The sequence below is a fragment of the Ooceraea biroi genome, chromosome 1, assembly GCF_003672135.1.
Source record: "Ooceraea biroi isolate clonal line C1 chromosome 1, Obir_v5.4, whole genome shotgun sequence".
NCBI lineage: Eukaryota > Metazoa > Arthropoda > Insecta > Hymenoptera > Formicidae > Ooceraea > Ooceraea biroi.
Genome location: NC_039506.1, coordinates 18,916,361 through 18,931,899, shown reverse-complemented (window position 1 = coordinate 18,931,899; position 15,539 = coordinate 18,916,361). Strand labels below are relative to the sequence as shown.

At 44.2% G+C, this 15,539-nt stretch overlaps 3 protein-coding genes across 10 annotated transcripts in view; 2 read left to right on the top strand and 1 right to left on the bottom strand.

Annotated features, from left to right (window-relative positions):
- The first annotated feature begins 50 nt into the window (after positions 1-50).
- LOC105278017 (huntingtin-interacting protein K) lies at positions 51-1,055 on the top strand. Its single transcript, XM_011336792.3, has 3 exons — positions 51-235; positions 527-634; positions 713-1,055. The coding sequence occupies exons 1-3, from the start codon at positions 80-82 to the stop codon at positions 806-808; spliced, it is 360 nt and encodes a 119-aa protein (XP_011335094.1). The 5' UTR covers positions 51-79; the 3' UTR covers positions 809-1,055.
- Positions 1,056-1,208: 153 nt separating this feature from the next.
- On the top strand, positions 1,209-5,751 carry LOC105278019. Of its 2 annotated transcripts, XM_011336803.3 has the most exons (6): positions 1,209-1,509; positions 1,663-1,761; positions 1,832-1,913; positions 2,004-2,111; positions 2,532-2,718; positions 2,886-3,093. In XM_011336803.3, exons 1-6 carry the CDS (start codon positions 1,410-1,412, stop codon positions 2,991-2,993), a joined length of 684 nt encoding a protein of 227 aa, XP_011335105.1. In that variant the 5' UTR covers positions 1,209-1,409; the 3' UTR covers positions 2,994-3,093. The 2 variants fall into 2 exon arrangements, with proteins under 2 accessions (XP_011335105.1, XP_011335106.2); XM_011336804.3 differs by lacking the exon at positions 2,532-2,718 and having other exon boundaries at positions 2,886-5,751.
- The window catches only part of LOC105278018 (protein roadkill), an 86,103-nt gene continuing 74,186 nt past the window's right edge, over positions 3,623-15,539 (bottom strand). For 4 of the 7 annotated variants that reach the window (XM_011336801.3, XM_011336802.3, XM_011336797.3 and 1 more), the window contains 6 exons: positions 10,841-10,977; positions 8,344-8,495; positions 7,964-8,103; positions 7,677-7,872; positions 7,142-7,463; positions 3,623-6,960 (listed from right to left, as the gene is read on the bottom strand). In XM_011336801.3, coding sequence (XP_011335103.1) covers positions 6,816-6,960; positions 7,142-7,463; positions 7,677-7,872; positions 7,964-8,103; positions 8,344-8,495; positions 10,841-10,977 — 1,092 coding nt within the window. In that variant the 3' untranslated portion in view covers positions 3,623-6,815. The remainder of the gene's footprint in view (positions 6,961-7,141; positions 7,464-7,676; positions 7,873-7,963; positions 8,104-8,343; positions 8,496-10,840; positions 10,978-15,539) is intronic. The other 3 variants (XM_020031218.2, XM_020031219.2, XM_020031220.2) reach the window with 3 other exon arrangements.

The window sequence follows — 15,539 nt, the reverse complement described above, 5'->3', positions numbered from 1 at the left end:
TTTCACTCTAACTTATTGCACTAGTTCAGAAGTGCAGCGAAAAAGAACAAACCTGTAGATCCCATATGAAAGACAAAAGATGGCGGATGACGATGTAAACGGGGACACCGACGACGTGCGGCATGAAAAATCGCAGAAAAAGGCGGCTAAGTATGACAGTGGGGCTGCAGACCTCGAAAAGGTGACCGATTATGCCGAAGAGAAAGAGATTTCGTCCTCCGATGGCTTCTCCTGCGTAAGTACGATGTGACACCACGTGTTCCATGTCTCGAGCCCTGACGATGACGATCGCGTTTGCTCTTTTCTCGTAAATCCCATGAAAATGCACACGTGGAGTTGTGTGTTTGAGTCATTAATTTTCCTTCGTTACATGAGCACTTTCGGAGAAAATTTTCTTGACCGTAAAATAACAAACAAGCTCTTGTCTCGTATAACCTAAACGGAACATAACCTCGTTGCATCGTGAGCTTGAAGCTCTTATGTTTAAATTTAATTCAGTTTTCATGTTAAAAAGATTGTCTAACAGGCACTCAGCATAATCGGTGATCGCCGGAACAAGGAGGTCGCGGAGAAGAAGGCCAAGGAGAAGGAACTGCTCAAGGTTTCCATCAGGAAGGAGGATGTCGATCTGATCGTGAGTACATAACTGTGTTGTCTCGCGAGTCCGGGAGCGACAGGATCTTGGGGAAGCTCACCCGTGTCCGCATTTCAGATGAGAGAGATGGAGATCAGCCGGACGTTGGCCGAGCACACTCTCAGGGAACACAGCGGCGACATTGTCGAAGCGTTGATCACCTTAACTAATTAATAATTGTGCAGACTGATTCGAAATTGAAGCAAATTCCTTTGTAAAATATCTAATACCGTAGCGGCAGATCTTTGTTATTAATTTCTATCGATATATATATGGTCGATATACATGTTACATATATGTGTATATATATTAGGTATATACATACATATGTATTACATGCGCATATAAAGTAACGTGCATCCTTCATTTATTTTTATTTTCGTTTAATATAAGTAGCTAAGTCAATAAATGCATACGCGCATACGTGAAGAACATTTTTATTGACACAACGGTACGCACGAGCGATTCGGGGATTCCGCGAAAAATCGTGTACGCGACATGATGTCGATATGAGGAAGTACCCGCTCAAAGTCGTCGATCATACGTGTTTATCAGAGACTTGATATCGATAAGATCGAAGATACGGATAAATACGCCTGGCACGACGTGTGCCTGTCGTATATATATTTTGCGTTGAGAGTGGCCAGTTGACTCGAACACGCCCGAGAGTGTCCTCACGCTTTCATGTCACCGCCCACACAAGCTCAGCTGTACGAAATCATGTGATTGATTAATGCTATCGATGCAGCCGGCGACACACACTTGACAGGCACAAATGGCCGTACGTAAGCGTGACATCATGAGTCTGTTCCTCTTGGGATGCTTGTACTTTCATATCGTAACAACGCCCGCCAACTGCGAGCAACCCGGCTCAGGTACGTAACTCGCGATCGTACTTCGTACGCGCTCGTTTTATCTCTCCGTCGCGTTCGAGCGCGCGAGTTGCTACGGCGTGCGCGCGGGGTGCAACCATCGACCTTCCGACTGCAATCTTCCTCTACGGCGTAAAGATGCCCGTGTTTTAACAGATTCTAATATCGCCGAGATTACGGAAGAGTATTACGACGCCTACAACTGCACGCTAAGCAACGCGAGAGCGGAGTCGTGCCGCTGTTCGCGCGAGGCCGGTAAGTTGCACGCTCACGGCGGAACTAAAATTTCGTAGTACGATTTTTTATATCGCTGTTGCATTCGCAGGCGATTGCTGCCTGATGTGCTGCCTCAACGCAGCGGAGTCTGAAAGTCGATGCTGCTACTGCTACGACTGCAGTCTGTGCCGGTAAGAATCGCGAGTCGCCGATGCGCGCCGCAGTGTTTTAATTCTGTACCCCGGAAAACCGAAGGCCAAATGGAGATCTTTGTTTTCTAGGCACGAGCAGCATTTGCAACTGCTGACGATGACACGAGTCAGTGTCTCCATACTGTTCGGATTCGGTATATTCGGCCTGATCATAGTTTACTGCAAGATATGCAGAAGGTACGTGCTTTCGATAGGTCGTTGCCTCGTAAGTCTTTTGTATACACTCTCTCCGTTGTTATTCTTAGCCGATACTTTTCTATCGCGCTCCTAAATCTTGTCATTGTTTATCTCGCGCACTGATACGGGCTGATCGAGCGTATCGGCGGAATCATCGGACTTAACGGCGTCGACGAAGAATACTGTATTCTTCAACATTTTTAGTGTCACGGTCACATTTTCCAACGTTTACTTCATTAGCAACATTTTTCGAAGTATTTTTCTCGGGCTCATAGAATTTCTAAACGATGTCCTCATTGAAGTGTACTTGAACTTTGCGACTTCTCAAAATTCGGGAGCAATATCCAACAGAGGCAGTGCGCAGTTAGAATATTTTTTCGTCGGTGCCGTTGATACATCTTCTTCGTCTTCCTGATTTAGAAGTAGAGAACTCGCACGCGAGAGATGCGCTATAATGCAGCAGGAGCAGCAGATGTCGATGTACTGCAGCACCATCGACGGCCTGCGGGAGAGACCGCCTCCGTACGGCGAGGTCTGCGGCGCTCCTCCGGTTTTCATGGCCTCGCATAATAGTACTCCGTCTCTTTACGCTGTCCTCTACAACAGAGTACGTTGATTATCTGCTGGAACTTAAAATAATCGGCGCGTCATGATAAGAATATATATATATATATATATATATATATATATATATATACACGTGCTTGCTCACCGTCACATGGCGACAGATGAATCATTAAGATGCTTTCCACAGAGTAAAACGTTTCTTTACAGGCGTGCATGCAGGAAGCTCCACCATCATATCCGGAGACGCCGAAACAGGAGAGGACCGATAGGTTCAATGAGTCACGTTCCTCACCGCCCACGACTCAATATATTTAATGATATCTGCGCAAGCCATGAGCTATTATACGAGCAATATAATAGCTCGCCTTGCCTTTGTATATATGCGCGAATAAAATCAATTGTTTCGTCTATTTTATTTTTGGCTTTCAGACTTTTACTTTGGACAGCATTGTTTTTTTTCAGATTAATCATAATTTAATAGTAGAATATTATTTATCTAATCGATGGAAGAAATTTTTGCTAAGAGATGGCAGAGCCGCAAAATGCTACGTTAATTCATTTTCGAAATTCCTTTCCCATTTTGCGGAATCTTCGCGATACGATAATAAAAATAATAAAAATATTTTGCGACACGATAATAAAAATATAATTCGATATAATTCACGATAAGTTACAGCTTTCGGTGTCACGATTATCGCAACGTGAACAACGCCGCGCGACGCTGTTGGTGAAGAAGGGTAATGAAAATTACGTTTCGTAATTATATAATGAAAATGTCATTTATTTGATGTGGTGCAATGACTTAAAGTAAAATGGAAAATGAATGTCTGTATGAGCTGGGTTCAATGAACGGCGCGCGCGCGCGCGCGCTTAACAATCCTCGCAGTTCAGCCACTACCGCCACGTGTTGTTTCGTTTCGTTTTACAAAAGAGCGCGGTTTTTCTTTTTCATTTCTTTCATTTTGTTTTTCTTCTAAATGCAATATACAACGGACGTATCCGTAGCAGAAAGAGAAAGAGAGAGCAGGTGTACGGTAGCTGCTGCCTAGTAGTAGCGGTGGTGGTCGATCGGTCGTCGACACGCGCCGGCTTTCATCATGATGAGGTAACACTTGTCTTACTTGTACTTAATAGTTTATCAAATTATATCCAGTCATACGCTCGTATTATTCCTGCTGCAAATTGATTTCGTACAGAATTGTGCCTACAGGTATATCCGTGTTCTTTTGTATCTGTGTCTCCTCGCGGTTTCGCTATCTCGATCGGAATTCGTTTCGTTCTGTTTCGCTATTGTTTGTTCCACATTTCTGTTTTTCGTACTTCTCTTTCTTTCTCTAGAAAAAGACATTCAACGTATGTGTGTGTGTATGTGTGTGTGTGTGTATTCCACAAGAGAAAATCGCCGCACAGTCCCAAAGATAGATATGAAAATTGTTGCAGAGTATAGTCGCGGATTTTTAAAATATATGTGAACCAATACGAACGGCCAAAGTCTGTTCCTTAAATCGCTACTACACACCGCTTTCATATCCTTTTTCTTTTCTTCCTATTTAAGCCCTATCGCACCAAGGCTCAAATAAAAAGAAAGCACGTAGAAAAACAGTGGAAAAATTCTAACTAGGTTTTTTTTATTATTGATCATCATGATTATTATTGTGATCGATTCATTATCTCATAAAATCTTATCCGTCAATGCACTACGCCAAACATTATTAAAGATCCGCACAACTTTCTGCCTCTATATTCGATTCGTCGGCGTTACGTTAACGTCATTGAAGTTAAAGCATCAGTAGTGTGTCTTTCAAGGAACATGAGCTTAGCGCAGTCTGTGAAATAAATTGCGATGCTTGATTGTTGTACGGTTCCCCTCGTAAAAGTATAGAATATTATCCATGTACGGGTTGTTCGGTTTTTATAAAATACACAACAGATATGTACACAGTGTAAAAGTCGTAAAATGACGCTAGGTTTGGGACTGTCCGGGGCAATGACTGTTGCTTACTATAAATGTATTTTATGTAACAAGTAAATTCACTGGCTGCCAAGATCGTCAGGGGGAGTGGCGGGCGGGCGAGGGGGGTTTGTCTCTCTAGAAAGGATCGATTACGCAATTGCAGTAATTACAGTGGTCTTATCACAGAACATGTATGGCATTAATCGTCATCATTAATGATGTGTAAATGGTAATAAGTATTTCGCATTATTTAAAACTCGATTCTCTCTCGGTAAAGCTAAAATTCTCGGAGGATCAGGAAGCCAGTACACGGTACTAAACGATTGATTATTGTTTCCGCCGCTTATGGTTGCCCATAATTTCAGTTCATTGACCACAAAATTTCGCTATTATTTATTTCTTTTTTTTTCTTTTTAATTCTCAAATCAATTATCAATCACAAAATAAAAGGAAACGATCGTAACACCGCTCTATACAATTGACTAACGTTTATATTTTACACAATTCGCTTTTTAATCGGTTTCTCCCTTTTTGCTCCTTCTCTTCAATCTCTTATACGTGTGCGATTTGTAGTAACGCGCAGTCGAATTTCGAATTGCCGATCGTAACGTTCGTAAAGTAATATAAATGTGATCCGCGACGGGGACGTGCGATCGACGACCCCCATCGTGACCGATTCAACGTATATCCGATAAATTATGGACAACCCTAAATTTAATAACATAATCATTAATAATAATTAATTAATAATAATAATTCGATCCTATCACTTTGCTTACAGTACGCAATACTCCAGAAAACAAGACAAACTGTGCCTACCGACGCGGGACGGGGAGGAGAGGGGATCAGGAAGGGTAATTGGGTTTTATCGCCGCAATGAGGAGAAAGGAGGGGGGCGGTGGAGTCGGAGGGAGAGATGTTTCTTTATCCGTAGACAAAAAAATATACGAAAATACGTAGGGCACAGATTGCGCGTAGCGTTAATAGTAATAATAATAATATAATAATTATAATAATAATCGTACATATTCAGAGAAAGAGATCATAAAAAAAGAACACTAACTAGAATGATTTTCTCCGTCTTGGAAGAGTTTGAGACGCACTAGAACTAAAAAAAAAGATCACTACTATCGGTAGAAATGAACAAAGTATCTAATCTCTTTCCGCGCTTGACGAGCGTCGAGCGAGCTGGCGCCCGCGGGACACGCGCCGTTTGATCCGTTACTCCTTTTCTCCTCGTTCTCTCTCCCCTTTCCTGTTCTTCCGCTTCACCTTTTCTTTCGACAAAGGAACAAAAAAAAACGTTTAAATCGTCTGGCCGACGTCTATCACAACTTTCTGCGCGCATCGTGCGCCCCATGCGTTGTTGTCCTGGTAATCGCGATGGCGAGTCGCGCGGAGAGAGGCTCCTCGGCCTCTCTTCTTGGTCCTCTCTGGCTGCGTTCGCTTCCGGTGTCCGCTCGCACGGCTCCGTATGCGTATACGGTGTACGAGAACCGGTGACGCGTTGCGGAGCATCACCGCGAGGCTGATCGGTTGGCATCGAAGACATTGGCATTGAAAGGAACGAACGCATTTTCCAATGATGATGCTGCGATGGGAATCGACTGATGCGCGCAAGCCGGTCTAGAGAAGAGTAACCGGTTCGCGTGCTGGTAGGATGCAGTAGGACGTGTGTATGTCTCTGTTGTGTGTGTGTGTGTATGTGTAGATTCTCGGGCGTCTCGTTTCTCTCCTCCTCAATGCGCGGAGACGGAACATGCGACGGTCGATAGTCACGCCGAAATACTCTCTTCACTACTGACACATAGCTTGAACACAAGAGTCCGGGAACGCTTTTGCAAATTCGCCCACGACCGACCGGATGGACGGACGACGATTCTTCTCACACTCTTCCTCCTGCTCCTTCTCCTTCTTCTTCTCTTCCTCCTTCCGTCGATCTCTGGACATTCTCAACCAAGGTATTTCACGATTGGTTGGTTGGTGGTTGGTTTGTTTGGTTGGTTGGTGCTCGCGTCGGTTCTCGTCTCGTCGAACTTGTCTCAGACCAGAGGATGGCGCACTAGGAAACATTTATTTAGCACTACTATACTTCGTATATCACTGTACACAAAGTCTCAAGAGGGATGCAAAAGTGGCGGGGGCGATGTGGAGGTCGTGCCCGGAGTCAACGGTGACTGCTTTCAGCTTTGTTTCATCCGTTTCCTGGGCGGTCCGATCGGTGGGATTTGCTGGGTCGCCAGTGCCCGGAAAGCTTCGGCTATCAGATGGGGGTGGGACTTCACCATGGATTTGAAGCCCGAGGTGTCCATCACGTCCGTCGCGTGCCTGCAAAAGCGTATCGTCAATCGAGTTAGTCGGCAATCGATCGCCGGTCATTCGTCGCGCTTCACCCGCTTCACGCAGTCGAGGAATAGAATTTCGGGCTCGCCCGAAAAATTATTCTCCGGCCGACCAGGAGCCCCGGGTTCCACCTCGCACGCTACTTCTCTACTTTCTTGACACTTACGTATTAATGAAGTCTATCGCTTGCGCCTTCAGCTGATCGGCACTGTGGAGATCGGCAAGTATGAGGATGTCGGCCGCGTTCTCGATGGCTAAACTTGTGCAAAGCGCCTCTTCGCACATTACCTTCAGCCTCTCGAGTGCGTATTTGTCCGCCGCAGCCAACAGATCGTCTGCCATCTTCTCCAGGTTCGCCGCTTTACCAGTGTAGATAAACCGCAGCATTTCTCGCAGCACTTCGTGGTCCACGTCGTTGATGTCGACACGATTTTGCTTCCTCTCCTCCATCTCGTGCTCGAACATTGCCGAGAACACGGGACTTCGTGCTGCAAATTGCAATCATTTTATTTATTATCTTTTTTCAAGAATTATTATCCAGAAATATTTAAACTTTTTAACTATAATTTATCAAGAAAGAAAGCTATCTTTTTCGTTATATTATTCTGCACTTATTTATAAATATTACAAATGCGCCGCATGTGTTCTCTTCTGTAAGGAACTCTAAAGGAAGAATGGGAATCGTTGGAGCGGAATCTCACCTGCGAGAATTGCTTTGTGCGCCTGGAACTCCCAGACGATCTCTCCCTTCTCGTCCAAGACTGCGAGTGTTACGTCACTAAATTTTTGGTTCTCGAACAGCAGCCCGAGGTCGTCAGGCAGTCGACATTCCGGCACTTTGAACTGTATCGTGTTGCTCTGTCCAGAGATATTGACGCTGTCCGCCACCACGCTGACCTAAGGGGCAAGAAGAGAAAAGTTAAAGGGGTACCGTTCGATGGAAGAAACGCGCGCGTAACGAGAACGATAAGTATGACAATCGACATACAAAGGTATATACCTCACAGAATATCGTGAGTTTGTCGTCTGGCAGCAATCCGTTAGCTTCGTCCAGGAGAAAGTCTCTCCTAATGAATTTCTTAAAACCCCAATCTTTACCCTGGACGAACCTATAAGCACGCTGGCTTTCTGCAAGGACAAACAAGAAGAGTGCTCGTTAGATTCACGTACCAGCCACTTTGTCAAGGTATCAAAGTGCAAAAGCTTTCGAAATAGAGACTCAAATGCGCGCCGACAAAAATCTTTAAAATACCCTGCATAGATGAAAGATCATCACACAGTGATAGACGTACTGATATTGAACTGTGCATACGTAAACGCAATGTAACATGATGTATAATCTCACGTAACGTAACTGCGCCGACTTACCCATTGCTTTGGTTTCTTCTCTTTTGGCATTAAGAATAGAAAATTTGAACTTTGCTCTGACCTCGGACTTGTTGCACGAAACAAGGAGGAGATACAGCGATAAGTAGTCTTTGCTCTCCTCATCCAGGCCCTTAGGATTCACTCTCAGGCACCTAGAACGAATCATTGCATTAAAATCGGCACTACGCTGCCACTCGCGATGATATCCCTTCACTCTTTTGGCTTGAAAAAAATATTGAAAAATATTGACACACAATTCCTTTTCCAAAAAAAGGAAAACACTTTTAGGACAAACGTTGTTCTTCTTTTCGAATCTTCTTTCAAAGATTCGTTCGTTCTATCCCATCACGATTTGCGTAATTGAGTTTTTCCTTTGAACGTGCCACAGCGTGAAAAGAGAAATAATTTTTTAATAAGCAAATTATTGAATAATGTATGCTTTTCTGATATATAATATAATCTACCATGTCTCGGATAGCTTCATTCCGTTCTCAACAAGCTTCCCAAGGTGATTAGGTGATCGAAGCTAGTCATAATATTCGAAATCACTTATTGCACAAGCAAACGGAATCGGACACGTGGCACGATCGAAGGCACAATCGCTTACATTCTCATTGAGGCTGAAAACGCGGTCGTTCGCAGTCCTAAGTCTTCTAAGATCTTACATTCTACATGGAACGCACGCCTAGAATCTACCGGATCCGGCGTTCGCATCGGGATCGGTTGATCACGTCTGGACGCCGTGGAACAAACGAGTCAAGCTCGCTTGCAATCTCGATTAACAATCTCGCGAGTATCACCCGGCAAACGGTAAACACTACATCCACCGTTGGACTGTTATTATTAGTTCACGGACAATCGCGGTCTCGGTGGACTCCGTCCACTTAGCGACGAATAAACGCATCAGCAGGCGCACATGCGCTTCCGCTAATCGCGTGATTCAACGCGAGCTGACATCATCGTCGTCATCATTATCATCATCATGATCATCAGTTTCGCTTCAGTTCGTAAGCAAAGAATTTTAAACAATGTTTTATTCTATTGGGTTGGCCAAAAAGTAATTGCGTTTTTTTCCAATGGATGGACATGCATGTCTTGAAATGTAACTAACTTCATTCTAAACCGCAAATTCATTATGTAGGTTAACAACTCACGGTTCAAGCTTGTTTTAGAAAAAGAAAGTACACGATTTCGTTAACAATTGTTTGTTTGCCGTCGATTTCAAAATGGAAAATCAAAAAGAACATTTTCGTCATATTTCGTTTTATTACTTCCGAAAAGGGAAAAACGCTGTGCAAGCTCATAAAAAGTTATGTCATGTATATGGCGAAGATGCTTTAAAACTGCGGCAGTGTCAAAATTCGTTTACTAAATTTCGATCTGGAGATTTTTATGTGAAAGATGCACCACGCTCAGGAAGGCCAATCGAAATTGATGATGACAAAATAAAGGCACTGATCGATTCCAATCGGCGTTTAACGACACGAGAGATTGCTGAGAATCTTAACATATCGAAATCGAGTGTTGAAAACCATTTAAAACGACTTGGATACATTAGTAAGCTCGATATTTGGGTAGCACATGAGCTCAAAGAAATTCATCTCACTAAGCGTATTGACATCTGCGATTCTCTTTTGAAACGTGAGGAAAATGATCGATTTTTGAAACGTATGATAACAGGCGACGAAAAATGGATCGTCTACAACAACGTCAAACGAAAAAGATCGTGGAGCAAGCGTGATGAACCTGCTGAAAGCACTTGAAAAGCAGATATTCACCAAAGAAAGATTATGCTGTCAGTCTGGTGGGACTGTGTATTTTGAGCTGCTTGCAAGGAATCAAACCATTAATTCAGACGTATACTGTCGTCAACTGGATAAATTAAATGATGCCATCAAACAGAAACGTCGAGAATTGGTGAATCGCAAAGGTGTTGTGTTTCACCATGATAACGCTAGACCACGTACAAGTTTGGTCACTCGTGAAAAATTGTTGCAGCTTGGGTGGGATGTGTTACCATGATGTTACCACATCCACCATATTCGCCAGACCTGGCACCATCAGATTACCATTTGTTTCGTTCTTTGCAAAACGCCTTGAATGGTAAAACCTTTACTGCTGATGAGGATATCAAATCGTTCTTGGAATTGTTTTTTGCTGAAAAAGATAAGAACATTTTTGAGCGCGGAATCATGAAGTTGCCTGAAAAATGGCAAAAGATAATCAAACAAAATGGACAATATATTGTTTAATAAAGTTTTTGTTTCCCATGAAAAATTCTTTTATTTATATAAAAAAAACGCAATTACTTTTTGGCCAACCCAATATTTGCAAGTAGAAGCTGAAACGTTCTGCGAAAGGAACAGTCAAATATATTCCTCAAACATTTCTTGCCCTGGATCTTCAGCGGATTAAACAATTTTCTCCGAATCTGGTCAAATCTCGTCGCAAGAGAAAGGAGAAGGGATGATCGATGATCAGCAACGATGGATCTTACCATTTCAGCTTGTCGTTGGCCCCGGCGGAGAACGTGGACGACTTGAGTACTTCCCCCATTTCTTCACGGCAGAAGCTGAAGTTGTTTATCGTCCACATGTAGCTGAACTTAACCACCTTCACCTGTGCACACAAGACCTTCAAATGCGACACCATGTCAGAGTCTATCCCGTGGAAGCTAGCTTAATCTAACTATGCTAAAAAGGCTACGCAAACAGGCCGCGAGCGGCCTTCCCGGCTGAAACGTCGCGGGCGTTCAGCTCGCGGTTTACAGAAGCAATTTGTTCCTCTCGCGTTCTATGCGCGCGCGAGCAACAGCGTTCGACGTATCTGCGTAGCTTCGACGATGAACGCACGTGTCACGGGTAATATTTCAGTGTCTTCCGGAGCGAAACGCGTACGACTCTTGATGTCGACCTTTGATATCAACCCTTGATCGCTCGCATCACACCAGATGAACTAAAAGCGATCATCTTTACTTCTTTCTCTCTTTCTTGCGGCAGCAGTTCTTTTTCAAAGCCTTGAAGACAAAGTCCCAAAAGTACTTTGGAACACGCGGGAACGGGTCGAGGAGAACGGGGAGTGTATAGTGATTCAGGGCCGAATTGAATGATCCTCAGCTCAGCTTACGCAATGCTCTCTTGAATTAAACAATCGAGCAGTCGTAACGGTAGAGCCGCGGGTTCTGTTCTTTCGGACATTTCTCATCCCGTTCCGCCCGTAACGGTTCCGGCGATCATCGCGCGCGATCATTTATTTTCGCCGGAGGAATCCGCATTAATATGCATTCGCAGACGCGTTTTCTAGGCTCGACCAGGCTTTTTATTCTCATCATCCTCGTGAAGAAACGTCAGTGCAAAAACCTCCGCTCGTAACGGCTTTGCTTGGCCCAGCCAGATCCGCGATTATGCTGGCCGCGATCGGATAAAGTTTTTCAAAGTCTTGAAAGAAGTTTGGATGACCGATTGGGAGGAGAAACGTAGAGGCGCGGCGGGAGGAGCGTGCGGGAAGGCCAAGTCTCGGGAGAAGTCAACGATCCCTGACGTCAGCGATGTGTATACGACCTTGGCGAACGAGCGGTAGCCCGCGGCCAAATCTATTCGTCTAGTATTCCTTAATGGCGAATCCGGCGCGTAGGGCTCTTATCAGCCATCTGCCGTAACGATTACGTGATCGCGCGGACGCATCACGAGGAAACGGTGCTTTGTGCGCGGAGAGCGCTATGCCGTGAGAGCGTGCGAACGCGCGAGCGAGTGACGATATTTTGCGCTCCGGGACCGATTCGGTTTGACGAATGGGGCGAGAGTATACAAGGCTGAGAAAATAAACTGGCTCTTTAATCGCGATCAGAGAGGGGGCCCGATTAATGCAGGAGCACGAACGTAATTAGTATCGATGGCTGATAAATCACAGCCAATGAAATTAATTACGGTAATTAATTAAAATTGTGATTGAAATCGGAGGTGGAACAAGTGCCGAGGCAGCGATTGATTAATACTTTGTTTAATTTGTTTGTCCACGTTTAAGAAGGAATTTGAAGAGATTGCGGAGTCCGCGTCCTCGTGAAATTTTGCAACTGCGCAGGCATATTCTGCATTACGGTGCCGAGGGATTAAATATTCCAAGCATTAGAATGGCATCTATATATTCCGGATTTAAAAGCACGTGAACGGGGAGGAAGACTCGTTAGTTGACGGTAAAACTCGTCAGGATTTAATCATCGTGGGGTCTACGGCGAGCACGGAGCCGGCTCTAAGTGGAACCTGACAAGTTCCACCGGCGAAACTTCTCCACGTCGGAACAGAGTGCGACATAACGCCGCGCCGAGGATATTGCCGGCTAGAAGTTTGCACGTAGCCGGGCAAGCAGAAACCTCCCCCTCCCCCTTCCTCCTCCCTCCTCCTTGTCAAGTCGAGTTATGTACATTTCGCCAGGACTACGTGGCCTACGTGCCGGGATTTTGCTGGCTGGCGCTGATGGCGGAAAATATACAGGATCCTACGTTCCGTGGAGAAAACACGTAACATAAAAATGTACAGCCTCCAGCTATTGTATTAGGGGTGTGATTTAGTTTTGAGGGTTTTGTTTCCTCAAAAACGCATGTATTTAAATATGATAATGAATGAATACCTTAATCAAAATATTTTCCTTCGTTTTCTATAGCTTTTTCCCATCTTTCTGGCAAGAGATGGATTCCACCACGATAAAATCACTCTTCTTTTCAGTTGATCCATTCGTCGACGAATTTTCGCACTTCTTCCAAATTATCAAAGTGTGTATCCTCTAAAGCGTGTTGCATCCACCGGAACAAATAATAATCGCATGGAGCAATGTCCGGAGAAGACTTGCCATTCAAGCTCTAATAGTGTTTCTTTCACTGATAACGCAACGTCAGGTCGAGCGTTGTCACGAAGAAGAATCACTTTCCGTCGTTTGCTCGCAATTGGTGGTCGTTTTTCGTCCAATGCTTGCTTCAACTTGTACAATTGGTGTCGATAACCATCAGCCGTGACAGTCTCATGCGGATTTAACAGCTCATAGTACACTATCCCACCAAATACAGAGCATTACTTTTCAACCGTCAATATTGCGTCTCGGAGTGGATGTTGATGGTTCGCCTGGATCCACCCATGATTTTCTGCGTTTCGGATTATCAAAATAGATCCACTTTTCATCCCCAGTAACAATCCGAGACAAAAGACTCTTCTTTTTTTGCCTGGCGATCAACGAAATGCAAATGTTCAACCGGTTCGCAATGGCACTTTCCGATAATTCATGTCGAACCCATTTCCCTTCCTTCTGAATTTTTCCCATTTCATGTAAATGTTTCGTAACTGTTGTACAATCAACATTTAATGCTCTGGCAAGTTCTGAAGTGGATTCTGTTGGATTTTCGTGCAATAATGCTTGCAAATCTGCATTTTCAAGCTTTCTTGGTTGTCCCGAGCGTTCTTTGTCCTTCGCATCAGTATCACGACTTTTAAAGCGTCTAAACCAGTGTTCGCACGTCTTAATTGATGGGGCAGAATCACCATAAGTTTCCACAAGAATTCTATAACCGTGAGCCGCAGTTTTCTTTTGATTAAAAAACAAAAGCAACGCATGTCGAAATGCTGTTTCGGAAGTTGGATTTTTACGATGATATAAACACGACTGTTATTGCATCTATTGCTATAATGCTACTAAATGTCATGGATAATGTCAAGACTGTAAGAAACAACAGTTATCGGAAACAGCTATTGGAACAAACTGACACTACAGCCATCTGTTGCAAAACCCTCAAACTAAATCACACTCCTAATATATATACGAAAGACAATTTATGAGTATATAAAAGAAGTCGATATATAGCAGCGTGTTCTTTTTGAATTTTGAATATGGTTCCCTTATATTATTATATAAAAAAATACTTGCGATAAAATGGAAATTTCTTCTGGATATAATAATATCCAGAAGAAATTTCCATTTTATCGCAAGTATTTTTTTGGATAAACCGAAAATGCCATATATGGTAACGCGATGATGACATGTGCATGTGTGGTTTCAAACTGAGAATTCGAGTTCAGTGTTGATCTAGGAACTCGTATTTTCGACATGTTGGATCATAGCGCGGATCATAGACTCTCGTGTGAAGCCGCGATGAAGAGACAAGGGGGGAGAGAGGGACATGAACGATGTGCCCATTATCTATAGCAGAAGGACGATACAAAAGAAAGCGTGAGAAATGTCCGCAAGGTGCACTATATCACCGCTCTCGGCAGTTTAAGTGAAAGTTCTTCTCTCTTTTCAAACGGTCGCTTTACATTTGCAAGCGATCGTTCCCCGAGACTTTTTGAATGCTTGCCTTTGTGTCTAATCACTCCCCATAATCTCGCCACTTTCCAAGCGTATTTTCTCAGTGAATAATTAAAACATCTAATTGTTAACAATATTCAGCTAACCGTCGTAAGACGATACATGTGAGAAAGTATGTACTTTTGCGCAATCATCCAACCTTGGATCGCCGAAGCACAATTTCCAGGCGGATCCGATTGACGTGGATTTTGAACGTGCTTCGTATCATAATAAGAAGATGAATATTTCACATCTCGAGCTACTAGTCGATTAATCATTGAAGTCACTTAACATCTGAAGAGCAAAAGTTTCTTGTATTAAAATTAGTGAATTTTATAATAATTTTAACACTTTTGCAAAGAGAGTTTTTATCACTTCTACCATCTCTGCGAGTCAAAAGAAAGGGAGAAAGAGGAAAGTTATGAAACAGAGAACATCTCGTCGAAGGGACTGAAGGGAATCGCCGCGAGTCGACGACGTCGCGTCAAGGCTATCCGTCCGCGGCGGTTAAGCGAGCTTCCCCGATATCGCGGGACGCTTCGCGCGTTTATTCACGCCGGGACGAGCGGGTTCGATGATCTTCACTTCGGCGTGACCTTCGCGCATCGGAAGCTTAAGGTCGACATTCGCGCTCTCGTCGGGAGAAGCAGGAAGGAGGCGGCTATCTTCGCCGCGAGGGTTCAACGCACGCTCGCGCTGTAATCTCCTCTCCTCGTTGGCCGGTTGCTCCTTTACGGCCTGCGATTCGCTCGCCCGACAGGTAACAAAAAAGCAGGAAATCCGCGACGCACGTCGCACCGTCTCGACGCCGAGGGCGCGACTGCCCTTGCGAGGGAGCGATTGGTCGACTGCGCGAGCGAATCGAA